The sequence below is a fragment of the Mustelus asterias genome, chromosome 2 (assembly GCF_964213995.1).
Source record: "Mustelus asterias chromosome 2, sMusAst1.hap1.1, whole genome shotgun sequence".
Lineage (NCBI taxonomy): Eukaryota > Metazoa > Chordata > Chondrichthyes > Carcharhiniformes > Triakidae > Mustelus > Mustelus asterias.
Window position 1 is genome coordinate 153588352 of NC_135802.1, and position 26977 is coordinate 153615328.

A 26977-nucleotide genomic window follows, 5' to 3' on the forward strand; every position below is an offset into this window, starting at 1 on the left:
GATGTAGTGTCAATTAAAATTAAAATGTTCAAGACTGAAATTGATAAGTTTTTTGTAGGGTAAGGGTATCAAGGGATCTGATGCAAAGTGTTGAGATACAGATCAGCCATGGTCTGACAGAACAGATTTGTTCCCATGTTTTATTGACGCTGCCAAGGGAAAATGATCCCTTGTCCCTTTAGTATTCACCTAACTCTCCAGGATAACCCCATTGTCTGCCCTCTTCACCCCAGTTGTTTCTCATCCTCCTATTCCCCTCTACCTCCAGCATCCCTTCTGCTCTCCCTTCCCTCATCCATGCACTCCTCGCATGTCCCTTGCTTCTTAATATTCCTTACAGGTATTAAGCGCTGGGACACATACGAAGCTCGGGCCTGAAGGTTTCCTTGGGTGCCCAGAGCAGGCTGTGGACTGGTGAGCAGATGATACCAGTTGAAAGGGAACAGAAACCACAACAGCTGCCAAGTGACAAACAACAGCAGAGACCAGACTGGGGAACAGTCATCTTCTGTTATTACTGCTGTAATGATTTTGTAAGGCAGGAGCATTCCAATGCTAAAATCCATCTGTTTACAGGAAACAAACAAGAAATGCCTGCCAGTTGCCGCCATTTAGAATTAACCTCTCCATTAGTGCCTTATGGGTGAAATGCTGCATTGAGATAAATATTGAAAGCACTCCATGGAGCCTGGTTGTGTTTGTTAGAATTAAAATGCTTACATTATGCAATTCAGTTTGATCACAGCATCTTTAGTTTCTGATTAAAATATAGCCCCAACTGAAATTAAAATCCCCTTATCAGGGTATGTGCATTACATTTTAAACATGCTGGCTTAGTCATGCAAGCATATTTCTGTCAGCTCCCATTAATTATCAAAATAAGGACCAAAACAAAATCCTTTATTTTGCCTTAATCCAGATTATAGGATCATTAAACAACTCTTTTTAAGGCTGTTAATTCCTCATTAATCCTAACCTGGATAAAAATATTGCTCATCTCAGTTGCTACTTCAGACTTTATTCTGTATGCTGTTCAAGTAGCAGATGGAATAAGTGGAATTCTCTTTTGGTAGTGATTTTCATTTCCTGAACAGCACTGTCTTGGAACAGGCCCTTGTTTAATGTATCAATCTTTTTAATCTGATTCCCTTTGGAATATTTATCTCCTATAGTGACTCTTCCACATCCTCTTCAGATAATCCTACAGCCCTACTTCCACATTCTCTAAAAAGTGATGCAATTACTTACTAAGCACCTCCACCATTTCCTCATTTTCAAGTCCAACTTGGCACTTTTATTTCTAAATGTTCCCACCCTTTTCTTGACAAACCTTTTTCTTCTTGTGTGCTCAATAATAGCCCTTTGTATTTCATTGATTCTTTACAGCCCAGAAGTATTTTGTGCACGAGCTAACATGGGTTGGAAACATAGGTCATTTGAAAAGTCAGCAAAAAGATTTACCAAATTTAATCTCCTGCCTGAGTTGAAGAAATTTGTTTGCACCTGGATAGCGATCACCTTGTTTTGTTTCATTTCAGGCTTTGTGGACGCATCTTCTGCTATTACTGCTGTAATAATTTTGTAACAACAAAACACAATGGTAAACGGGAGCGCTGCTGCAGAGCATGCTGCACAGATCATAGTGCTGTGGTTCAAAGGTTGAATGATCCCGGATCTTCCAGTACTCCAAACAGTCCTGATGAATCTCCCTCACGATCAGTTTCAGAAGGACCAACTAGCAGAAACACAGGTAATAATTAATGATACAGTTTGGAGTCAAATTATCCTGATATCCATGGTACTAGTTGCAGTGCAGGTGCCACTTACTAATACATTACATAAGTTAATCATGATAGTTCAACAACTAATTGTTAATAGATACTAATTGCAAAGAAAATTCATTGTTTTGTAGCGCATGAATTGAATTACGCATATAAACCCCACTCCATTAATTAGAGCATATAATCTAGGTCAACACATCAGTATTGAGCGATTGCATCACTGTCTTAGGTGCTGTCGTTCTGATAAGAAGTTAAAGCTGTCAGGTGGATATAAAAGATCCTTTGGTGAGGTCCAAGAAGAGTTATCTTGGTATCCTAGACAACAGTTGTGCCTCAACCAGAATGATACCTGGACTAAAAGGATTAAGTTATAGGAAGAGGTTGGACAAACTAGTCTTATATTTCCTTGAATACAGGAGATTAAGAGGTGATCTAATGTAGCTGTTTAAGATGATCAAATGAGTTGATTGAGTATGTGGAGAGTTCCAATTTCCTCTGGTTGGAAAATACAAAACAAGGAGACGTCACTTTAACATTATTCAAGGCGATGTCAGGAAGTATGTTTTCACTTGAAGGGTAGTGAAAGGGCAGGATTCTCCGATCTTGTCTGTACCCGCTCTGCTGCCAGTGGGAATGGAGAATTTGGCGCTCAGCCAAAACTCCATTCACTGCAGCGGAACTGGAGAATTGCTGTTTGTGGAACCTTGCAAAAACAGGCACTTCTGAATTTTGAATTGTGGATCTCTGGTTCAGGTCAGCTGCTGTGGCCTGCTAAGGTGCAACATCCAAATGCAAGGCACCACCTTCAATATCACTGCACTCCCTCAGCACTGTGCTGAAATGTCATCCTGTATTATGGTCTGGATTTTCATCACTGAGGCGGGTTTGGGAGTCAGACAAAATCACAGTTCGGCCTAACGTGGCTTGGGGGAATGTGCTCACAAAGGGGAATCTTCATTGCCAGGAGAAAGTGCAGGCTAGAGTTAGGCCAGCTGATCTGGGAAAATGTTTGGAGGCAGCTACAGGAGTTTCTGGGTATCGGGGGGGGGGGGGGGGGGGGGGGGTGTTTAAAAGGCATTATTCAGTATTGTGAAACTTTGTTCTAGCTAAAATAAAAATAAAAAGGCCCTCCACCCCTCACCCCACACACTCCTATTCATGGTCCCATGCCAAGTTACCTCACCCACCTGCCTGTGGTCCTTCAAAGTGGGAGGTCAACCATTTTGAACCAACAAGACGAATTACAATATGTTCTTAATCATGAGAAAATAACTATAGAGGAGCAAAAGGATTTACAGAGGCATGCACCCAAAATTACTAGCACTAGAGTAATTAAAAAGGCTAAAAGCAATGCCATTAATGCTTCCGTTGTACGTATTCTTGCTAGGACCTCACCTGAAAATATGGGTTCAATTTTAGGTGCCAAACCTCAGGAAAGATATACAGGGCTGGGAGAGTGTGCAATGCTGATTTACCAGAATGATATCTGGACTTAAAAGTGTTCACAGGTTGCATAGACCAGGCTTGCAATCCCTGGAGTATGTAAGATTAAGGGATGAACTAATTGAGGTGTTTGGAATTCTAATTAATTAATATCTTTGGTGATTATTATTAATAATAGTCTGCTGATAATAGAGCAAAAAGAATTTTTCCTCTGGCGCCCAGAGGTGATGATCAACAATGCTGTCAATCTTCCCGAATCCAGTTCCCATTGTTGTGGCTGACACAGTTCAACCAACTAATTACAAATTGTTGCCTCTGAAAGGCTGTATGAACTGTTTGTCTTTTCATGTCTGGCTCAATCAGTATCTATCTTTTAAGTTCGTACAAAAATGTTGGAAAGATGCAAGTCTAATCAACCTGTGCTTTCATTGGGGTTTACTTCACTATTGAAGCTGCTAAGCCAGTTCATTTTGGTATGACTGTCTTAATATGCCTAAGTGCTGACAGTTTGTTGCCGCGTAGGTAACACCATCCTTTTCCATTTCGTCTTTAGGGAATAAATTACTCCTTCAGAGGTTTATTCAAGCAGATAGGTTTGATGGGTTAATGTAGTTTCTCTTATCTCTGATTTTCTTATGCTTTTAATAATCTGTGACAGTACTGAGTTTTATCTGTTCCCTTTGTGAGTCTGAATAATTCCACTTGCAGAAAGTTTCCAAAAGCCAGATGATGCAACTTTTGATATCATCACAGATGAAGAGCTCAATGAAATCGATGATAATGATTGTTCTTTGGAATTCGGAAACCAGCTTCTTGCTACCTCATCGGAGCCAACGTTTCCAAACGTCCCATCACTGTGAGTAAAATGCTTTATGGAAAAACTATGGTTTTCAAATGAAACCATTACCTTATAACATATTGGTTGATTACTTATCAAAAACACCAAAGAAGTGAGCAAAGTGTCATTAGAACCATAGAAAATTACAGCTCAGAAACAGGCCTTTTGGCCCTTCTTGTCTGTGCCGAACCATTTTATGCCTAGTCCCACTGACCTGCACTTGGACCATATCCCTCCACACCCCTCTCATTCATGAACCCGTCCAAGTTTTTCTTAAATGTTAAAAGTGACCCCGCATTTACCACTTTATCCGGCAGCTCATTCCACACTCCCACCACTCTCTGCGTGAAGAAGCCCCCCTAATATTCCCTTTAAACTTTTCTCCTTTCACCCTTAACCCATGCCCTCTGGTTTTTTTCTCCCCTAGCCTCAGCGGAAAAAGCCTGCTTGCATTCACTCTATCTATACCCATCAAAATCTTATACACCTCTATCAAATCTCCCCTCAATCTTCTACGCTCCAGGGAATAAAGTCCCAACCTATTCAATCTCTCTCTGTGACTCAGCTTCTTAAGTCCCGGCAACATCCTTGTGAACCTTCTCTGCACTCATTCAATCTTATTTACATCCTTCCTGTAACTAGGTGACCAAAACTGTACACAATACTCCAAATTCGGCCTCACCAATGCCTTATATAACCTTACCATAACACTCCAACTTTTATACTCGATACTCCGATTTATAAAGGCCAATGTACCAAAGGCACTCTTTACGACCCTATCCACCTGTGACGTCACTTTTAGGGAATTCTGTACCTGTATTCCCAGATCCTTCTGTTCAACTGCACTCTTCAGAGTCCTACCATTTACCCTGTACGTTCTTCTTTGGTTTGTCCTTCCAAAGTGCAATATCTCACACTTGTCTGCGTTAAATTCCATTTGCCATTTTTCAGCCCATTTTTCTAGTTGGTTCAAATCCCTCTGCAAGCTTTGAAAACCTTCCTCACTGTCCACTACACCTCCAATCTTTGTATCATCAGCAAACTTGCTGATCCAATTGACCACATTATCATCCAGATCATTGATATAGATGACAAACAACAATGGACCCAACACCGATCCCTGCGGCACACCACTAGTCACAGGCCTCCACTCAGAGAAGCAATCCTCCACAACCACTCTCTGGCTCCTTCCATTGAGCCAGTGTCTTATCCAATTTACTACCTCCCCATGTATACCTAGCGACTGAACCTTCCTAACTAACCTCCCATGAGGGACCTTGTCAAAGGCCTTGCTGAAATCCAGGTAGACAACATCCACCGCCTTCCCTTCATCCACTTTCCTGGTAACCTCCTCGAAAAATTCTAATAGATTGGTCAAACATGACCTACCATGCACAAAGCCATGTTGACTCTCCCTAATAAATCATCCAATCATAGAAACCCTACAGTACAGAAAGAGGCCATTCGGCCCATCGAGTCTGCACCGACCACAATCCCACCCAGGCCCTACCCCCATATCCCTACATATTTTACCCACTAAACCCTCTAACCTACGCATCTCAGGACACTAAGGGGCAATTTTAGCATGGCCAATCAACCTAACCCGCACATCTTTGGACTGTGGGAGGAAACCGGAGCACCCGGAGGAAACCCACGCAGACACGAGGAGAATGTGCAAACTCCACACAGACAGTGACCCAAGCCGGGAATCGGCTAAGTCCCTGTCTATCCAAATATTTGTAGATCCTATCCCTTATCACACCTTCCAATAACTTGCCCACCACCGATGTCAAACTTACTGGCCGATAATTTCCCGGATTTCTTTTGGAACCTTTTTTAAACAACGGAACAACATGAGCCACCCTCCAATCATCCGGCACCTCCCCCGTGAATACTGACATTTTAAATATGTCTGCCAGGGCCCCTACAAGTTCAACACTAGCTTCCCTCAAGGTCCGTGGGAATACCCTGTCCGGTCCTGGGGATTTATCCACTCTGATTTGCCTCAAGACAGCGAGCACCTCCTCCCCTTTAATCTGTAAAGGTTCCATGGCCTCCCTACCAGTTTGCCCTATTTCCGTAGACTCCATGCCCTTTTCCTCAGTAAATATGGATGCAAAAAAGCCATTTAGTATATCCCCCATCTCTTTTGGTTCCATACACAGTCTACCACTCTGGTCTTCAAGAGGACCAATTTTATCCCTCACTATCCTTTTGCTCCTAACATACCTATAGAAGCTCTTTGGATTTTCCTTCACTCTGTCTGCCAAAGCAACCTCATGTCTTCTTTTAGCCCTCCTGATTTTCCTCTTAAGTAGCTTCTTGCACTTTTTATACTCCTCGAGCATCTGATGTGTTCCTTGCTGCCTGTACGTTTCATACAACTCTCTCTTCCTCTTAATCAGTGTTACAATCTCCCTCGAGAACCAAGGTTCCTTATTCCTATTTACTTTGCCTTTAATCCTGACAGGAACATACAAACTCTGCACTCTCAAAATTTCTCCTTTGAAGGCCTCCCACTTTCCATTTACATCCTTACCAGAGAACAGCCTGTGCCAATCCACACTTCCCAGATCCCTTCTCATTTCATCAAATTTGGCCTTTTTCCAGTTCAGAACTTCAACCCGAGGACCAGATCTATCCTTATCCACGATCAGGTTGAAACTAATGGCGTTATGATCACTGGATCCAAAGTGTTCCCTCACACTCACATCCATCACCTGCCCTAACTCATTTCCCAATAGGAGATCCAATATCGCATCCTCTCTAGTTGTCACCTCTATATACTGATGTAGAAAATTCTCCTGAACACATTTTACAAACTCTACCCCGTCTAAACCTTTAACAGTATGCGAGTCCCAATCTATATGTGGAAAATTAAAATCCCCTACTATCACAACTTTGTGTTTCTTGCAGTTGTCAGCTATCTCTCCACTGATTTGCTCCTCCAATTCTCGCTGACTATTGGGTGGTCTATAATACAAGCCCATTAATGTGGTCATACCTTTCCTGTTTCTCAGCTCCACCCATAGGGCCTCTGTAGACAAGCTCCCTAATCTATCCTGCCTGAGTACCGCTGTAACATTTTCCCTGACCAACAATGCCACCCCCCCACCTTTTATCCCTCTGCCTCTATCCCGCCTGAAACATTGGAACCCTGGAACATTGAGCTGCCAGTCCTGCCCCTCCTGTAACCAAGTTTCACTAATGGCTATAATGTCATATTTCCATGTGTCTATCCACGCCTTCAGCTCATCTGCCTTCCCCACAATACTCCTGGCATTGAAATAGACACACCTCAAAAAATTATTTCCACCACACTCTACCCTTCCATTTGTGATTTTGGTACATTGTGGTACATATGCCCTGGATTATTATCCTGGTTTCAAGAAAAAGTTTATACTGACTTTATTTGCAATGGTTAGTAACAAATAATAAATTGTTTAAAAATACCAGTTGAAAAATTCCAAACCTGCAGCAGGAATAAAACTTTTTCTATGGAAAATATAGTGGAGCCATGTGAATGTAAGGTGTTAAAACAAACTAACAGATATTTTGAATGATGAGTCCTGAATGGGGTAGAAACTGTAAGCCAGATATTGTGGGCTAAATTTTCATGGAGTCAGGGAGACTCCATGTGGTGTGGAAATAGTGGTCGGGACTTGATTCCAGAATTCTAGACTCCACTCTCGGCGCTCTCGACTTTCATCAGTGCTGGTTAAGGGTGCAGGCTAGTTTGGATCGCAAGGCCACACCCTGCATTCCCAACCTGCTGGCTCCATTGTGGAGGTGGCCAATTCCTAGTCCTCTGAACTGTTCATGGAGTCAGGCCAACTTTTACAAGACTCATTTAAACCTCAGAGATGCCGTGAATCATTGTCTGGATGAAGGAACCCTTTGAAAGGTAAGATCAAAATGTTTTACTCATGTTCTCCTCCTCCTCCTCCTCCTCCTCCTCCTCCTCCCCCCCCCCCCCCCCCCCCACCGCATACCAAGTGTTGCCCCCTCATCTACCCCCAACGCCCCACATACCATCCATGCCAAGCTATGGCACTTCTATGCCAATTCACCCACTGCATACTCTGTATAGAATCAAGGAACCATGTATGTGTTTAAAAAAAGCTTCAACAAATTCACTAATTCATAAAAATGACTTTTACCACAGTCCACTAAAAGTCTCAATCACTGCAAGCACTTGAACCTGTTTATATTTTGGAAATAAACATTGTGCAATTGACAGAATAGATCGCATTGACCTGTCAGTCAAGCAATGTTTGCCCGGGGTCGGGGCTGTTTCAACATTCGAAAGGATGTCTGGGCTCCTAGTTGGGACATTTCCTGATTCCCAACTTCCGCTAACTGCCTTGAAGATGAAAATCCAGTCCTACATAACAGAACAAGAATTTTATAGCTGTCAAAATTCCAGGTGATCACTGTTTGGATACTGAATTAAGTGGAAAGTTTGGAAAAGACAGGGACTGATACATAAAAAGATCCTTACTTGTTGTGTTTTCATATTCATTCCAAGTAATGCACTCTAATGGAGGACATGTAATGAGGAGCTATGCGTAATGACTCGAAAGTGAACTGGTGAATATGTTGTGCACAGCGCTACAAATTGCATAGCAATTCTAGGTAGTCATTTCCGTTCCAAAATGGTGAACAACTCCCAGGCTACTTAATTCAGTGCTTTCCCAGAATGAATGAGCCCATGGACACAGAGGGTGGGATTTTACGACTTCGCTTGGACGAGGCTCGTAAAATCCCGTCCGAGGCCTGTTAAATTTCAACAAAAATTGTTCTTTCGAAATGTTTCTTATGTTACCAATGCATGGTATAAATGCATGCGCAATCATAACTTTAGAAACTTCCCTAGCTGCATCACTACTTCTGGAGTTGAATGACTACAGGCAGAGCCAGTCATAAGCAATTGGCTAAGTTTGTGTACACACTGCAGTTAGAAAGCCTTATTCCTGTAACGCTTGAAGAAAACAGTATTTTAGGAAGTATCAACACTTATCAGGAACAGGCGTTAAATTGATCTTCTAAGCCTGTTTTGCAACACACATGACTCTCTTTTCCATTTGAAAGGCCAATTTCACCATAAATGGGCTCCAAGCTGCTTGTAAAATCCTCAACAAGGCAGTAACATTTCAATTGAGAAATCGTATCCCATTAAGCGTGTTGCTGTGTTCCTTCCCTTGGCAACAAGGGTGCTGACGTGTTACAAGGCAGAAAGTTTATCTTTATATTTGAATCGATATAGTTTAATTTTCTGAGAAGCTCCTTGCGGATGTGATATTTGTCAAGTGAAGTCCTACATAAAGCAACTCAGACCGTATCATTGTGTCAGGATTGCGTGTCCAGTCAGTTCACCAAAGGTGTGCATTCATTTACACACATCGTTTTGACAAAGTAACACCCTCACGACCATTTTTAAAATTTATTCTCAGGATATGGACGTGGCTGGCAGGACAGTCTTCTATGTTTGCCCTTTGTTGAGAATATTGTTGAAGTTGAGTGAGGTCAGCAGTTTATATCTGCAAAATGAGTGATGTTTCTCGGAAGTGTTCAGAAAGTTTGTGGTTAAGCAGCACATAAGCACCTTCTGACAATTGTTGCAAAAAAATCATAAGGTTTGGTTCCCATTTTATTTGAGAGTTTTAAAATCCATTTGAAATTCAAATTCCGGGAGAGAAGGGTGGGATTATATGCCTTGCAGAGAATTATCCCCTTAGGTGTTGCCTCGCTCTCCTGCACTCTCCCTTCCCTTTCTCCATTAAAATTAACATCAAGGGATTGCCTTATTAAATCTCAGAGCTCATTTCTGTGGGTTGAAGAAAACATTCCCAGTGGTGTCTTAGACAAGTTCAGCTCAGTCCAGGAGGAAGACATTAACTCCAGCAGTCCCTCTAGCAGATTCCAAGGAAAACACTTCCATCATTAGCAGCCGATGCTAGCAAAGCCGTATCTCATTTGTTTCATTTTAACCTACTGCTGCTGCACTGGGAATAAATGCCATAGTATTTGGGGATTTCAGTGCTGTGTATCTTCCTTAACAACTTATGGTGACGTAATCCTAGAAGCATTCACATGGGAAGGCCCAGATAATGTAGAGCCCTATAAGGTTAAAACTCTGGTGCAAACGTGCCCCAGTCCAGAAGCAACTGAAGATTATACACCTCGAATAAACAGAATCTCACCATGAATGCATTTAAGTTCCGGGCTATGAAGTTACTGCAGGTTATTATTGCTGTTGAGATTGTGTTAGATCAAGTCTGGTACAGTCTGGCCCATATGTTACAATGGATCCACAGCAATATGGTTGACTCATTAATTGCCCTCTCAAATGGCTTAACAAGCCATTCAATTGTATGGTGAGGAGCATATAGAAATCATAGAAACCCTACAGTACAGAAAGAAGCCATTCAGCCCATCGAGTCTGCACCGACCACAATCCCACCCAGGCCCTACCCCCATATCCCTACATATTTTACCCACTAATCCCTCTAATCTACGCATCCCAGGACACTAAGGGGCAATTTTAGCATGGCCAATCAACCTAACCCGCACATCTTTGGACTGTGGGAGGAAACCGGAGCACCCGGAGGAAACCCACGCAGACACGAGGAGAATGTGCAGACTCCACACAGACAGTGTCCCGAGGCTGGGGATCGAACCCAGGTCCCTGGAGCTGTGAAGCAGCAGTGCTAACCACTGTGCTACCGTGCCGCCCAGACTCTGGACGGCACGGTAGCACAATGTACTCTGGAGCGATGCCAGAGGACTGGGACAAGGGCTGTTTACCAGCAGCCGGTCTCCGGTAGTGAACAAGCAAACTGGGCCTGCCCAACCCGGCAGCCATTGTCAGCAAACCTTTCTACTACTTGGTGGATTTGCTGGTTACAACCTTCAGAGAATGGGTGGAACGCCAGCAGGAAAAGAACAAATTCTATTACTACCGTCAGCATTTCAGATGCGTGCCTGATATAGCTGACTGCCAGTCGGGTGATTGCCTCTGCTGCTTCAAGGCAGAGATGCAGTGGAGAAGAAAGTACAAGGTTGATCAGGAAATTATGAAAATTTTTCAGGAGCATCTGAGAGCAGGTCACAGCCGCATATAGAACTGTGCTAAGGAGCTGGAGCAGTTCAAGCTGGTAACAAAAGGCTACCAGTCGCGATATGGTGATCTGGGGGTTTATGGCAGTGCTAGACAATGCCTAATGAAACAAAAATATTGGATTATTGAAGAAAGAGAAAAAGCAGCATCCGAAGCTTCAGAGCGACACAATCTACTAGAAAATCATTTTTTTAAAATTAAGTTTGTGACACACCTTCACCTAATAATGTACAGTCGAAATGTGTTTAAATTGTGCAAAATGCTGAATTTCACATGCATGTGACAAAAATACATGGAGGTCTTCAATGTCCATCATCAAGAGTCGTTCGGTTGCACCGCTACTAACAATACTAGGTTAGTCCTGAAGAAAAGTTTTTTAAAGTTTATTTATTAGTGTCACAAGTAAAGTTTACATTAACACTGCAATGAAGTTGCTGTGAAATTCCCCTAGTCACCACACTCTGGCGCCTGTTTGGGTCAATGCACCTAACCAGCACGTCTTTCAGACTGTGGGAGGAAACCGGAGCACCCGGAGGAAACCCACGCGGACACGGGGAGAACATGCAAACTCCACACAGACAGTGACCCAAGCCAAGAATTGAACCCAGGTCCCTGGCGCTGTGAGGCAGCAGTGCTAACCACTGTGCCACCGTGCCACCCATGTGCCGCCCATACCTCTATGAACACCTCTCTGTGGCAGATAACAAGAGAACCAACACAAGAGAAAAATCTACTCGACTTTGTCCTCGCCAGTCTACCTGTCACAGATTCATCTGTCCCTAACAGCACTGACCACCACATACTCCTTGTGGAGACGAAGACCCCTCCTTACACTAATGACACCCTCCATTCTGTTGAGTGGCCTTATCACCAAGTAAATAAGATAGATTCTGATCAGATCTATAAAAAACTGAACACCCCCGATACGCGGGGACTCATTATCAGTACTCAAGTTGTACCTCCCCACATTCTGTAACCCTATGGTCTGGCAAATGCCCCACTTCGCCATAACCATCAAGATAAGGATCAACCCTGATTCAATGAGGAATGTAAGTAGTCTCACAACTACTTACTGTGCCTACCCCAGTCCAACGCCGGCAACTCCACATAATGAGGAATGTAGGAATGCATGCCAAGAGTATCTGAACATGAGGTACCAATCTGGTGATGCTGCAACACAGGATTACATGCATGCTATGCAGCAAAAGCAGTATTTATTTTTCACCTTTAGTTCTTTGAGCTTAGGACGAATTCCAACTGGCCCAGGTATTTTGTGGAAACTTAATCCTTCCAACTTGTATGTAACAAATTTATAACTAATTTTTATGTTTGGAAATTGCCTGCATTCCTCATTTTGTTTAGCATTGTTGGTGCTTTGATAAAGAAGCATTATCATTGCCATGTTCTCCTTTGTAGCACACATTAGCTCAGCTTGGACAGATATTGCTGTTCCTTGATCGTTGCTGGCTTAAAATCCTAGCATGCTCCACCTAAAACTATCGGAGGCAACACTACAAGAATTGCAGTGGTTCAAGAAGAAAGCTACCACTTTAGGGCAGCTAGGATGGACAATAACTGCAGACTTGCCAATGTTGCCCATATACCAAGGATAGTACAAAGAAGTAAGAAGACAAAGTTGCAGAAGGTTGTTCAAGTTAGTTTCTTGGTGTCACGTGATTATCAGGGTATTTAGTTGTTTGTGTTTTCCAAACAGCACTAAGGTTTCTGCTGTGTTCTTGATTTTGAGTGCATGGCTTCTTCTTAGAACATAGAACATAGAAAAACTACAGCACAAACAGGCCCTTCGGCCCACAAGTTCTTCTTCTTCCTTCTCTGTCAGTTCTCTTTGTTAGCATAGTTGTGAAAAATGCATTGGTGACAATTATTTTGAACATTGGAGGATGAGAGAACAGCGATCATATTGTCTGGCATTCCTGGGACATTTGAAGTGCTCCACTAAGATCAAAATCATATGGCCTCTAATGACCCTAATGTCTTCAGCAGAACGCAATATAGTGTTTTTAAGTAGACCTATTTTTAAAGTTGCATATACAATTTCTGCCTTATAGTTGTATGTGCATTAATTTGGTAAAAGTCGTACTTTTTTAGCTTTATATCCGCACAATTCGAAGTTGCACTTCCATTTTAAGGTTAAAAAAAACCTTTTCAATGTTTTGGAGCACATAGGGCAGAATTTTAAGAATGGCGAGTGAGTCGGCGTATAACATGCTATCGTTGACTCTTGAAATCTCACTGCCATTTAACACTCACTTAAGCATTGATTGGCAATGTGTGAAACTTCCAGCCACCCTTGGAAGGAAGGCCCACTCATGAGAGCTGTCAGCCAATCAGATTGCTCTGCAACCTGACCAGGCACACACTGCAGTGGCCAGAAGCGGTACTGCAATGTTTTGCCTGGACCAGGGCCTTTGAAAGGTGGGTCCCGGGGATCCTGTTGCAGGAGGGTAGGGGACACCCTGGGATTGTCAGGAGAGGGAGGCAATCATGGTGAGGGGATTGACCAAGAGGAGCGGGAGGTCCAGAGCTCCAAAGTCCCAGAGGGGAGGGTGCCCCAAAACTGAGGGGTCTTCAAATTGAGGCGCCACCCTCTTCCCATCTGTGATTGAGAAAAGTTTTTTTTGTCAGTTTCCCACCCTACCTGCTCCCACCAGCCTAAAAATTGATGCTATGCAGGAAAAGGCCCTTAAGTGGCCATTAAATGGCCAGTTAAGGATCTTTAATAGATGAGAAGGTGAGTTTCCTGCCTGAGGTCCTGCCTGCCCAAATGTGAAAGTGTGTCTGGGGATTGGGCTGGCAGGGTTCCGGGGAAAGTCCCATCCATTCAATTTTATGCTACTCACTGCCTCAGAATCTGTCTTTGAGGGATGGGGGGTGGAGGGGGGAGGTGAGGAGGGGAAAGAGCGTAAAATTCTGCCCATTGTTATTGAATGCCCAAATCAATGTTGTACTTTCCCACATAGCTATAGCTATAATAGTTTTTGCTTTGTTTATTCAGTAAAACGTTCTGTATAACGCGCAAGAAACTATACTTTTCACTATATACTATTATATGTGACAATAATAAATCAAATCATGGGTAGTACAGCCAACGGTGCTGTTATTAAAAATTGAAATGCTGACCATTAAAATTTTACTCTGCCTATGCTTTCCATGTCTTTGATGTGTTTTTAAAATGTTAGCAACTTTATCAGGATATCGTTGGCAACATAATGTGTGACCTTTAATTTCCTTTATCTCATTTGTTTTTATTTTTGCCACTTCCTCTCATCTCTTATTCAGCAATTAGAAACAGTGGACTGGAATTTGGTGCATTGGGACCGGTGTTTTAGGGATTGCCGGGGTTGTCCAGTAACCTGCGGGAAACCTGGTAGTAAGCACAGCCCGTCTGTTGGTGGCTTTTTAACTAATATTACCTTATAATTTCTGGGTTCACTGACCAATTAACTTGGGCAGGCAGGATAATGACCTACGCAAAATGATTTCTAGTGTTTAAAAGCACAATGCAAATACAATTTTGGAGTTGGGCCCGCAACAGAAAGAATTGATATTATCAGATCCAGTTGTTCAAAGGTTGCACCTCGCTTTACTGATGCTTCTGTGGTGGGTTGGTGCAGAGGAGTGTAAGTTTGCAGAAGGAGATCAGAACTCTCCTGTACTAACAGGAAGAAACTTGCAGGTGAAACAAAGAAGGCTTGGCTGGAGATTGTCCCATGGGATCAGCAGTATGAGTGTGGTGGGAGGTGGGTGGATTTATCAGAGGGGCTGGAGATGTCCAGGGTCCCTTGGTGGGGAGGTCTGGGCTGTACTCCTACCGATCCTCTTCCCTTAGGGGTCCTGAGGGCCTCTGTGCCCCTCCATGGAATGGAGGGGCAGTTGGTGTGAGATCCAGAAGCCCCACCTCCCTCTGGCACCAACTGGTTGGGAATCGTGGATTCCCACTCATGCCTACACCATGCAGTCGAAGTCCTACACTAAGGTCTCCTCTGTGGAAACCAACCTCGCAGTTCTTCAGTGCTGCAGTGACGGTACCATCTTCTCGGATAGAAGGTGATGGGACTCCTCCAATCAGCTTTGCACTCCGAAAAGGGCTGCTGTCATCCCTTCCTGATACTCGTGACTCTGCCTTTGCTGCTCCAGCAGCTGTGTGATTACCGGGCCCAGGACACATCATCGGCAAGGGGCTCAGAGTCCTAGGCTCTGGCATCCCTTAGAATGCCAGTTCCCTAGGACACTCCAGGGAACCGTACCCCGCCTGCTGTGGACCTTCAGCTGTGAGGTGCTCACCAGTGAGTGACCCTGAAGCCTGCCTACTTATTGGACCCACCAAAGGGCGAGTATATGCGCTGGTGCCGGGTGCGGGTGACAGCTATGACACCTCTTCCTCCGTGGGGTTGGATCCGAGCTGCTGGAGTTTGGTGGGTTCAGAGTTCGAGAGGATGGTCCGGCCTGTTCCGCTGGCCAGCCTGCAAGCGAAGGAACGTGGCATCAGTGCATTACAGGTGATAAAGAGGGAACATTGATTACTCATTTGAGACTTGAGGAATGACAGCACGTGTAAGGATTTTCATATTTCTTTGCTGCCCTTACTTCACCAGCAGTGCAGGCACGTTTTTCCTCTCCCTGGCCAGGTCGAGGGCTCATTTCTCAAAAAGTATGAGCGTTCAGAGCTCAGGCATGACTCCAGCTGGCTGTGCCCGCTTACATCTGTTATGGTTGAATTTGTCCTGCAATGACAGAGAGGAAGTGTGCAGGTGGGAGTGTTGACATTTAATTGGTGATGAGTTATGGAAGGTGTGGGACTTGAGTGAGGAGCTAGCAGCTACTTGGGAAACATGATTTAATTTAATTTGGTTTATTATTATCACATGTATTGGTGTACAATGAAAAGTATTGTTTATTGTGCAATGTATAGACAAAGCATACCGTACATAGCGAAGGAAAGGAGAGAGTGCAGAATGTAGTGTTACAATCATAGCTAGGGTGTAGAGAAAGATCAATTTAATGAGGTAGGTCCATTCAAAAGTCTCATGGTAGCAAGGAAGAAGCTGTTCTTGAGTCGGTTGATACATGACCTCTTTTTCCCGATAGAAGAGAGAATGCCTGGGGTGCTTGGGATCCTTAATTATGCTGGCTGCTTTGCCAAGGCAGCAGGAAGTGTAGATAGAGTCAATGGATGGGAGGTTGGTTTGCGTGATGGATTGGGCTACATTCACGACCTATTGTAGTTCCTTGCGATCTTGGGCAGAGCAGGAGCCGTACCAAGCTGTGATACAACCAGAAAGAATGCTTTCTATAGTGCATCTGTGAAAGTTGGTGAGAGTCATAGCAGACATGCCAAATTTCCTTAGTCTTCTGAGAAATAGAGGTTGGCTTTCTTAACTATAAGTGTCTTACTATAGTGTAGTAATCCTATCCAGTCCCTCTGCCTAGCACACCAGCTGTGATACAACCAGAAAGAATGAACGTGGTGATTGTAGAGGGGGGTGGGATGGTGCTGGCAAAAGCCAAGGTGGCTGAGCGCGAGAAGGGGTTGGTGCTGTGAGGGGTGTGTAAGGAGGTCCAGTGGGAGACTGGGGGTGGTTCACTTACCCTGGCTGAGTGAAGAAAATCATTCATCTTCTGACATTGCTGCTCCAGCCTCTTCTGGAGTGCGCTTGCACTGACCAGGGCTGCCACCACCTCTGCTCCATTCCATCCAGCATCCTGGTGAGGACCCCCTCCAACAAGCACGGTGCTGTCTTCTTGCCGGCCATCTCATGCAGGCGTTGTGGAACAAGTGCTGGAGAGACGTTCATATGGAGCTCCCCTGTGCTTGTAGCAGTTAAGTCATTGTGGAGTGGGCAAATCAGAGGGAGCTCATTGCTGGTGCAGTGTAAAAGTGGTGGGAATAAAAATGATTGCTCGTGAGACATATGATTCAGCCCGTTGGCAGGAAATACTCCTTGTTTCACGCCAGAACCAACACTGCTATTTTTGCTAAGATTTTGCCCAATATCTTTGCCTAACAAGAATCTATCTCCGTTTCAAAATTTTTATTGACCTAACCTCAACAGCTTTTTGGGAGAGAGAGAGATCCAGATTTCCACAATCTTTTGTGTGAAGAAGTGTTTGCCAACTTCTCTCCTGTATTGCCTGCCCTAAGGAATTGCCCAAGTCAAATAAAGGACTAAGGATCACCTCATTCACCTTCTACCAGCCTGGTAGTTGCATGATACAATGATGGATGTTGCTGACTGACAGCAGTCACTATTAACAGTCCCACAAGTGATGTGATGAAAACTCCAGTGGGAGAACTTAGAATCTCTAAGTCAATGTTATCCTTTTACTCCCACATTACACTTAACCACATCATGTCACAAATTACTCATATTGTCACTCAAGTGTTTTCTCTGAAAGTAATCTACCTAATCTGCATCTGCTTCCATTATCTGTCTGAGGATTTTTTTATTCTTTTGTGGGATGTGGGTGTCTAAAGGATATCAGTGAACCAGGTGAGCTTTAAAGTTAGTTTATTTATTAGTCACAAGTAAGGCTTACATTAACACTGCGATGAAGTTACTGTGAAATTCCCCTAGTCGCCACACTCTGGTGCCTATTCAGGTCATTGCACCACCTAACCAGAACAACAACTAATGAAAGTTTCATGGCCACCATGACTGACTAGTTTTTCAATTCCAATTTGTTAATGGAGTTTAAATTCCACTTACTACCATGATGGGATTTGAACCCATGCCTCCAGACCATTAGCGTGGGTCTCTGGAATATTGGCCAAGTGACATTACCACTATGCCACCGTTTTCCCCTCAAGATCAATGGATCTTTGCAGAGAAGAAAGAAAATTACAGCACAGAAACAGGCCCTTCAACCCTCCAAGCCTGCACTGACCATGCTGCCCAACTGAACTAAAGCCCCCTAACCTTCTGGGGACCATATCCCTTTATTCCCATCCTATTCATGTATTTGTCCAGATGCCCCTTAAAACTCACTATTGTATCTGCTTCCATTACCTCCCCCAGTAGCAAGTTCCAGGCACCCACCGCACTTGCCTTGTACATCTCCTTTAAACCTTGTCCCTCGCAACTTAAACCTATGCCCCCTAGTAATTGACTCTTCCACCCTAGGAAAAAGCTTCTTACTATCCACTCTGTCCGTGCCTCTCAATCTTGTAGACTTCGATCAGGTCGCCCCTCAACCTCCGTCATTCCAGTGAGAACAAACCAAGTTTCTCCAACCTCTCATAGCTAATGCCCTCCTTACCAGGCAACATCCTGGTAAATCTTTTCTGTACCCTCTCCAAAGCCTCCACATCTTTCTGGTAGTGTGGCGACCAGAGTTGAACACTATATTCCAAGTGCGGTCTGACTAAGGTTCTATAAAGTTGCAACATGACTTGCCAATTTTTAAAAACGCATTACCCTAGCTGATGAAGGCAAGCCTGCCGTATGCCTTCTTGACTACCTTCTCCACCTGTGTTGCCACTTTGTGACCTGTACACCCAGATCCCTCTGCCTATTAAAACTCTTAATTCTCCTTAAGATCTCCATGGATTAACCACTCCTTGGAATATTATTTTCCACACATTAGAGTTGTATATTTACCCTTTTGGAGCTGTATATTCTAGTTCTACAATTCTGAACAAGGTAAAATAGCTTCTCATTTTCTACATTATCTAGTCCCTTTGCAATCCTAAAAGCAGCAATTAGACCACCATGTCTTTTCCATTGAGAACTTGCTGAGTGTGCATAATTGCTCATCAAAATCCAATCCCCCTCAATCTAATTGCTCTTTTCTGTATCCTTTCAATAGCTGCACTTAGACGGTGAAAACATGCCCAAGTTCCATAATCAGAATTCCAACCTCCCCCCCCCCCCCCCCCCCCCCGCCAAGAGCTCACCCCCTTGGTGTTGTCCTTGGCACTGCTGGGGTGTCTGGTGACCACTGCCTGACCATGCCCCCATCCACCCGGGGGCTTCAATGGCAGGTTGCAAAAGATAAGAACTTTAAATCGCGACGCCACAGTGACTGCTGATACATAGCACTAGTTTCAAATAGCACTAGCATCACATCCTGTCTCTAACAAAATGTTAGATCAAATACGGAGAAAGCTGTTTCCACAGACAGGAGGTTCATTAACCAGAGGACACAAATGTAAAATAATTGACAAAAGAGCCAGAGCTGAGATGAGAATTTTTTTTCATGTAGTGGAGAAGCTGAGTTACAGAGAGAGATTGAATAGGTTGGGACTTTATTCCCTGGAGCGTAGAAGATTGAGGGGAGATTTGATAGAGGTGTATAAGATTTTGATGGGTATAGATAGAGTGAATGCAAGCAGGCTTTTTCCGCTGAGGCTAGGGGAGAAAAAAACCAGAGGGCATGGGTTAAGGGTGAAATGAGAAAAGTTTAAAGGGAATATTAGGGGGGGCTTCTTCACGCAGAGAGTGGTGGGAGTGTGGAATGAGCTGCCGGATAAAGTGGCAGCTTTAACATTTGAGAAAAACTTGGACGGGTTCATGGATGAGAGAGGTGTGGAGGGATATGGTCCAAGTGCAGGTCAGTGGGACTAGGCATAAAATGGTTCGGCACAGACAAGAAGGGCCAAAAGGCCTGTTTCTGAGCTGTAATTTTCTATGGTTCTATGAATTGAGGGGTTCTGGAATTCACTGCATGTAAAGGTTGAGTGTACAAAAGGAAAATTGTGTATGTTCTTGAAAAGAAAGTATTTACAAGATTATAGGGGAGGAACAGGTAATTGGGACTGGGTGGATAGTTCTTTCAGACATGGACCAAAAGGCCACCAGTGCATGTACCTCAGATGGCCCTCAAAGGGACTGCTGTAGAGAATTAAAGGTCTCCAAAGCAGTCAGCTTTATTGCATCTAGTTCATTCCAAGCAGCCAAAGGGAGAATATTAGCAGTATCAGTTAATCTAGAGTTCCCAGGTGTGTTAGACAAGTGAATGGTGCATTATTCCCCAAAGCAAACAATTTCATCACGTTCCCGGTTGATAGTCAACAAAGAATGAGGGCGCTGTGTCATGTTTCTCAGATAAAAGCAAATTTCTGCAGATGCTGGAAAATCTCAGCAGGTCTGGCAGCATCTGTGATGAGAGAAAAGAGCTGACGTTTCGAGTGCAGATGACCCTTTGTCAAAGCTACAACTGCTTTGACAAAGGGTCATCTGGACTCGAAACATTAGCTCTTTTCTCTCATCACAGATGCTGCCAGACCTGCTGAGATTTTCCAGCATTTTCTCTTTTGGTTTCATGTTTCTCAGAGCTGAGTGTAGCATTGATAAAACCCACGCTGAGCCTATAAGGACCCATTCTTAAGGATTTTGAGAGTTGCAGGTTTCTGGTCTGTGGAATGTGCACAGTTGAGGCAACTATAACAGAATTGAGAAAGTGAATACTCAGCACTCCTGCATTAATTGTGAGTGAAATTTGTCAAAGCACTGGATTGATTTTGTTTCACATTTCACTTGGGATTGGGAATGGTGTCTGAGTGTGTAAACTTTCATCCCATTGCCTGGGCTTTATTAAAATAGTAAGAAGTCTCACAACACCAGGTTAAAGTCCAACAGGTTTATTTGGTAGCAAATTTGGTGAGACTTCTTACTGTGCTTACCCCAGTCCAACACCGGCATCTCCACATCTTTATTAAAATCCCTGTCCTAAAAGACCATTATAATCACCGTGCCACCTAACTCAACACTTGCTGTGAATTACAAAGTATTGAGTTACTGGGTTAAATGGTTTTGAAAGGATGAGATAGGCTTACACAGCAGAAGCAGCAAATGCTTGGTGACGGCTCCCACTGAAAATCCATCTGACCACAGCATTGGACTCAGTATTGTTTAACCAGTACTGTAAACTGTGCTACTCTCAAATACATAACAAGTGCATGAACACCATCTTCAATGTCATCTCAAAAAAATTACAGTTCCACTGGTAGAGTTGTTCTCTTGCCATACTTATATTTTGTACTCGTTATCTTTTGTGGTACTTCCTTTGTGATCTCAATGTACAAGCTGATGATAATCTTCAAAACCAGCTGGCATCAAATTACCGGCTGCTCAAAATGCTATTTTTGTAAGTCTGCAAAATTTCAGAAGTGAGAAATTGTTGATCTTTTCAACAAATGTTTTTCTTCCGCTTGACCCATATTCTCTAGATTATTAAAAGCACCAACCTCCACCTCTGCAGTATCACCCTGATATTGCCTCCCGCTGCTCTTGCTTCAACCTATTTGCCACTGAAACCATACCTATCTCTGTAGCCCTGCAACCCTCAGAAATATGCATTCCTCCAACATTGGCCTCTTGTGCTTACCCCAGAATTGGCAACTGTACCAGTCTCTTGTTCTGGAATTTCCTCCATAAAATACTGCCGCCCCCTCTCCTTTAAGAGTTCCTGAAAATCCTAGCTGTCGCCTAACGTCTCTTTGCATGGTTTGGTTTCAAATTTTCTGCCCAATAGCTCTCCTGTGAAGCACCTTGGGAAATTTTACAACTACAAGGGCGCTGTATTATGTTACTCTTTCACTTCACTTGCTTAGCAGTCCACAAGCCAGCTGATTTCTTTCAGTAGCTTGGGCTGAGTTACTTCTGTAACAAGGGCTGGGATTCTTCAGCCCTGTAAGAAGTTTAACAACACCAGGTTAAAGTCCAACAGGTTTATTTGGTAGCAAAAGCCACACAAGCTTTCGGAGCTCCAAGCCCCTTCTTCAGGTGAGTGGGAATTCTGTTCACAAACAGGGCATATAAAGACACAAACTCAATTTACATGAATAATGGTTGGAATGCGAATACTTACAACTAATCAAGTCTTTAAGAAACAAAACAACGTGAGTGGAGAGAGCATCAAGACAGGCTAAAAAGATGTGTATTGTCTCCAGACAAGACAGCCAGTGAAACTCTGCAGGTCCAGGCAACTGTGGGGGTTACAAATAGTGTGACATGAACCCAATATCCCGGTTGAGGCCGTCCTCGTGTGTGCGGAACTTGGCTATCAGTTTCTGCTCAGCGACTCTGCGCCGTCGTGTGTCGCGAAGGCCGCCTTGGAGAACGCTTACCCGTATATCAGAGGCCGAATTCTTCAGCCCTGCCATGCCATGGTCCATTGTGGTGAGTGCGGCAGCCTAGTCAAAAATCCATTGACTTTTGGCAGGACCGAAGATCCCAGTGGCAGACAGGGCTGGAAAATCCCAGCTCTAGGACTTTTTTTTTGTTATGGTACAATCTTTTTATATCAACGGAAGCCCTTCATGTGTTAATCTTGAAACATTTAATATCTTTGCCTTGTAGAGAGCCCATTGCTGATAAATTCTTCATCTTCCCATTTGCAAATGATCATATGTGCCATGTTCTCAGCAGGTAGAACTGGATGGTATTCTGAGATTGATCAGTTCTTATGCAGTCAGGTTATTAGCCTGATCCACAACTTGTTACCCGAAGGGCAAGCAAAATGCAAGTGGGAGCAAGGAGTCACTACTTCACTCCCACTGAACATGAGCATCCATTGTATTATTTGGCCAGAGCTCAGCACCCATCAGATTCCAGTTTTTGTTTGCTAAAAAAGAGGAATTTCACATCGGCTAGGTTGATCTCAATGGAAAGGACAGAAGAGTTTAGGTTTCAGGTGTGGACTCTTTGCCTAAGCTAGATCAAGGTAAGAACCAGAAGAATCACTGACGCAAGAATAGGAATGCTTTTTTCCCTTTGGTTTCACATGGCTTTAAAAATAGTTAAATAATTATAGCATTAGTCAGCTGCCTCTGAGATCACACTATCATTTCCGTTGTTTCATGGCAATGTTGATCTGTGGTTGACAAATCCACAAATTAGCCTTTGCAACTTCAGTGCAAAAATCTAACCCAAACATATTTTTGTTGCTTGGTACCTGAGGCGATCTGCTTCAAGCACAGCCTATTGCATATTTCCACAGGCTTCTCCATAGTCTGAACATGCACTCCGGGAATTTCCTTCTGGCTTCTCCCCTGCTTTGGGAGGTTATTCCAAGGTAACATGTAATGTCATCAATGAATGCTGAGCAGCATTCAACCTCCCAAGCACTAGCCACTGGGACAGAACTGAAGGAAAGCAAACAAAAACTGTTTTTATATAGCACCTAATATATAGTAAAACATGCCAAGGTGCATCACAGGAGCATTGTCAAACAATGAGCACATGACATAGGGGATAATATTCTGACATGGATTGGTTAATGGGCAGAAGGAGGAGTAGAAATAAATGGGTCACTCAGATGGACAGGGTGTGACTAGTGGGGTACCGCAAGAATCAGTGCTTGGGTGGCAGCTGTTTGCAACCTGTATCATGATTTGGATGTGCAGACTAAATGTAATATTTCCAAGTTTGCAGGTGACAAAACAAGTTGGAAATGGAGAGTTGTGAGGTGGATGAAAAGCAGCTTTAAGAAAATTTGGACATACTTAGTAAGTGGGCAAAAACTTGACAGACGGAATGTAATGTGGACAAGTGTCAGATTATTCACTTTGGCAGGAGGAATATAGGTGCAGAGTATCTCTTAAATGGAGAGAGATTAGAAAGTGTCAGTGTCCAAAAGGACCTTGGTGTCCTTGCTCATAAGCCACTGAAATCTAACAAGCAGATGCAGCAAGCAATTAGGAAGGCAAATGGCATGTTGGCCTTTATCATAAGAGGATAAGAGTCCGAGAATAAAGATGTCTTGCTTCAATTGCCTGGAACCTTGATTAGAATGCATTTGGAGTACTGTGTGCAATTTAGGCCCTCTTACCTAAGGAAGGATATACTTGCCATAGAGGGAGTCCAATAGAGGTTCACCAGATTAATTCCTGGGATGGCAGGACAGCCCTATGAAGAGAGATTGTAGAGACTGGACCTTTATTCCCTCAAGTTTAGAAGAATGAGATGTGATCTCATTGAAGAATACAAAATTTGTAAAGGGCTAAGTAGAGTAGATGCAGAAAGGATGTTTCTTCTAACTGGGGGTTCTAGAACTAGGGGACAAAGTCTCAGAATAAGGGGCAAGCCAATTAGGACTGGGAGGAGGAGGAATTTCTTCCTTCAGCCCCCAAGGGGCCATGGAAACTCAGTTAATGTTCAAGAGAGATCAATAGATTTCTAGATAATGATATTAAAGGATATGGGATAGTGCGGTAAAGTGACATTGAGGTAGATGATCAGCCATGATCTGGTTGGATCATTCAAGGGGCTGAATGGCCTACTCCTGTTCCTAAAACTTGATACCAAGTGGAGGATTTCTGTCTCAGTATGGGGACAGGGCATGGAAGTGGGCAGGCATACAATTTCACACTGCCAGTCAGCAAGCTCGTTTGCCAGTACTATGCCTTCCCAGAACCATTTTGCTGGAGGCCAATTTGGAGGTAGCTACTCATTTGTAAGCAGTGAGATCATTTACAAGTCAATTAAGACCAATTATCAGAGGCCAGCTTTTTTCTGTCTGCCTGCAGGCCTCTGGTGTCAGGAGCTTGACAACTTCCTGTTTAGGGCGGCACGGTAGCACAGTGGTTAGCACTGCTGTTTCACAGCTCCAGGGACCTGGGTTCGATTCCCGGCTCGGGTCACTGTCTGTGTGGAGTTTGCACATTCTCCTCGTGTTTGCGAGGGTTTCCTCCCGGTGCTCCGGTTTCCTCCCACAGTCCAAAGATGTGCGGGTTAGGTTGATTGACCATGCTAAAATTGCCCTTAGTGTCCTGGGATGCGTAGGTTAGAGGGATTAGTGGGTAAATATGTAGGGATATGGGGGTAGGGCCTGGGTGGGATTGTGGTCGGTGCAGACTCGATAGGCCGAATGGCCTCTCTGTGCTGGAGGGTTTCTAAGATACCTGAGGGCAGCAGCCCAAAGAAGGTATCTGTGCTCCAGAATGCCTTGGAGGCCCCTCTACCCACCCAATTGGCCCCAGTAACAGCAGCAAGTCAGTCTGTTTTCCCCTCAATGCTAGTCCCACAACTGGAGCCAGGTTTCATTTCATTCTCTCACCTGCAATGCAGACTGCAGCTTCTTCCTGGAAGGCCTCCCACTGTTCGGCCATCCTTAATTGGACAGCAAGTGCACCATCCCCTGTCTTCTGATTGACCAATTCCAGTATAGTCACTGTTGAGTTCGCAACACAATGCAGGATAGGGTCCCACATCAGGATCCAGCCCAAAATCCCGCTGTGAGCCACATTTAGAAATATTAGAGCTATTGAGGGCATCTTGGAGGGAAAAGAGGCTGAGGGGTTTAGGGAGGGAACTCGAGGGTTTAGGGGATTGACAGCTTAAAGAATGACCAGTGATAGAGACTAAAATCAGGAATGGTTAAGCAGAGATGGGGAGGGGTTAGGCCACTGGAGTGGTTCAGAAAGCAGATGAGAATGTTAAGACCCGAGTGTTGCTGCACTAGGAACAAATATAGGTCAGTGAACACAGGGTTAATTGATGAATGAACAGGACTCTGGGTGTTAGAACATGGTAAGAGTTTTAGCAACACCAGGTTAAAGTCCAACAGGTTTATTTGTTAGCAAATGCCATTAGCTTTCGGAGCGCTGCCCCTTCGTCAGATGGAGTGGATATCTGCTCTCAAACAGGGCATACAGTGACACAAAATCAAGTTACAGAATACTGATTAGAATGCGAATCTCGACAGCCAACCAGCTCTTAAAGATACAGACAATGAGAGTGGAGGGAGCATGAAGCACAGGTTAAAGAGAGGTGTATTGTCACCAGACAGGACAGCCAGTGATATTCTGCAAGTCCAGGAGGCAAGCTGTGGGGGTTACAGATAGTGTGACATGAACCCAAGATCCCAGTTTAGGTCGTCCTCATATGTGCAGAACTTGGCTATCAGTTTCTGCTCAGCAACTGCGCTGTCGTGAAGGCCGCCTTGGAGAACGCTTAACCGAAGATCAGAGGCTGAATGCCCATGACCGCTGAAGTGCTCCGCCACAGGAAGAGAACAGTCTTGCCTGGTGATTGTCGAGCAGTGTTCATTCATCCGTTGTCGTAGCGTCTGCATGGTTTCCCCAATATACCATGCCTCGGGACACCCTTTCCTGCAGCGTAACAGGTAGACAATGTTGGCCGAGTTGCAAGAGTAGGTACCGTGTACCTGGTAAATGGTGTTCTCACGCGAGATGATGGCATCCGTGTCGATGATCCGGCACGTCTTGCAGAGGTTGCTGTGGCAGGGTTGTGTGGTGTCATGGTCACTGTTCTCCTGAAGGCTGGGTAGATTGCTGCGGACAATGGTCTGTTTGAGGTTGTGCGGTTGTTTGAAGGCAAGAAGTGGGGGTGTGGGGATGGCCTTGGTGAGATGTTCATCGTTATCAATGACATGTTGAAGGCTCTGGAGGAGATGCCGTAGCTTCTCCACTCTGGGGAAGTACTAGATGACAAAGGATACTTTGTCCACCGTGTCCCGTGTTTGTCTTCTGAGGTCGGTGTAGTTTTTCGCTGTGGCACGTCGGAACTGTCAATCGATGAGTCGAGCGCCATATCCTGTTCTTATGAGGGCATCTTTCAGCGTCTGGAGGTATCTGTTGCGATCCTCCTCACCCGAGCAGATCCTGTGTATACGGAGGGCTTGTCCGTAGGGGATGGCTTCTTTAACATGCTCCCTCCACTCACATTGTCTGTATCTTTAAGACCTGGTTGGCTGTAGAGATTTGCATTCTAATCAGTATTCTGTAACTTGATTTTGTGTCTCTGTATGCCCTGTTTGAGAGCAGATATCCACTCCATCTGACGAAGGGGCAGCGCTCCGAAAGCTAATGGC

At 44.2% G+C, this 26977-nt stretch overlaps 1 protein-coding gene across 5 annotated transcripts in view; it reads left to right on the forward strand.

Moving 5' to 3' along the window:
- Nucleotides 1-26977, forward strand: part of fyco1a (FYVE and coiled-coil domain autophagy adaptor 1a) — a 159202-nt gene that overhangs the window by 49573 nt on the left and 82652 nt on the right. For all 5 annotated transcript variants that reach the window (XM_078198816.1, XM_078198814.1, XM_078198813.1 and 2 more), the window contains 2 exons: nt 1539-1750; nt 3933-4080. In XM_078198816.1, coding sequence (XP_078054942.1) covers nt 1539-1750; nt 3933-4080 — 360 coding nt within the window. The remainder of the gene's footprint in view (nt 1-1538; nt 1751-3932; nt 4081-26977) is intronic.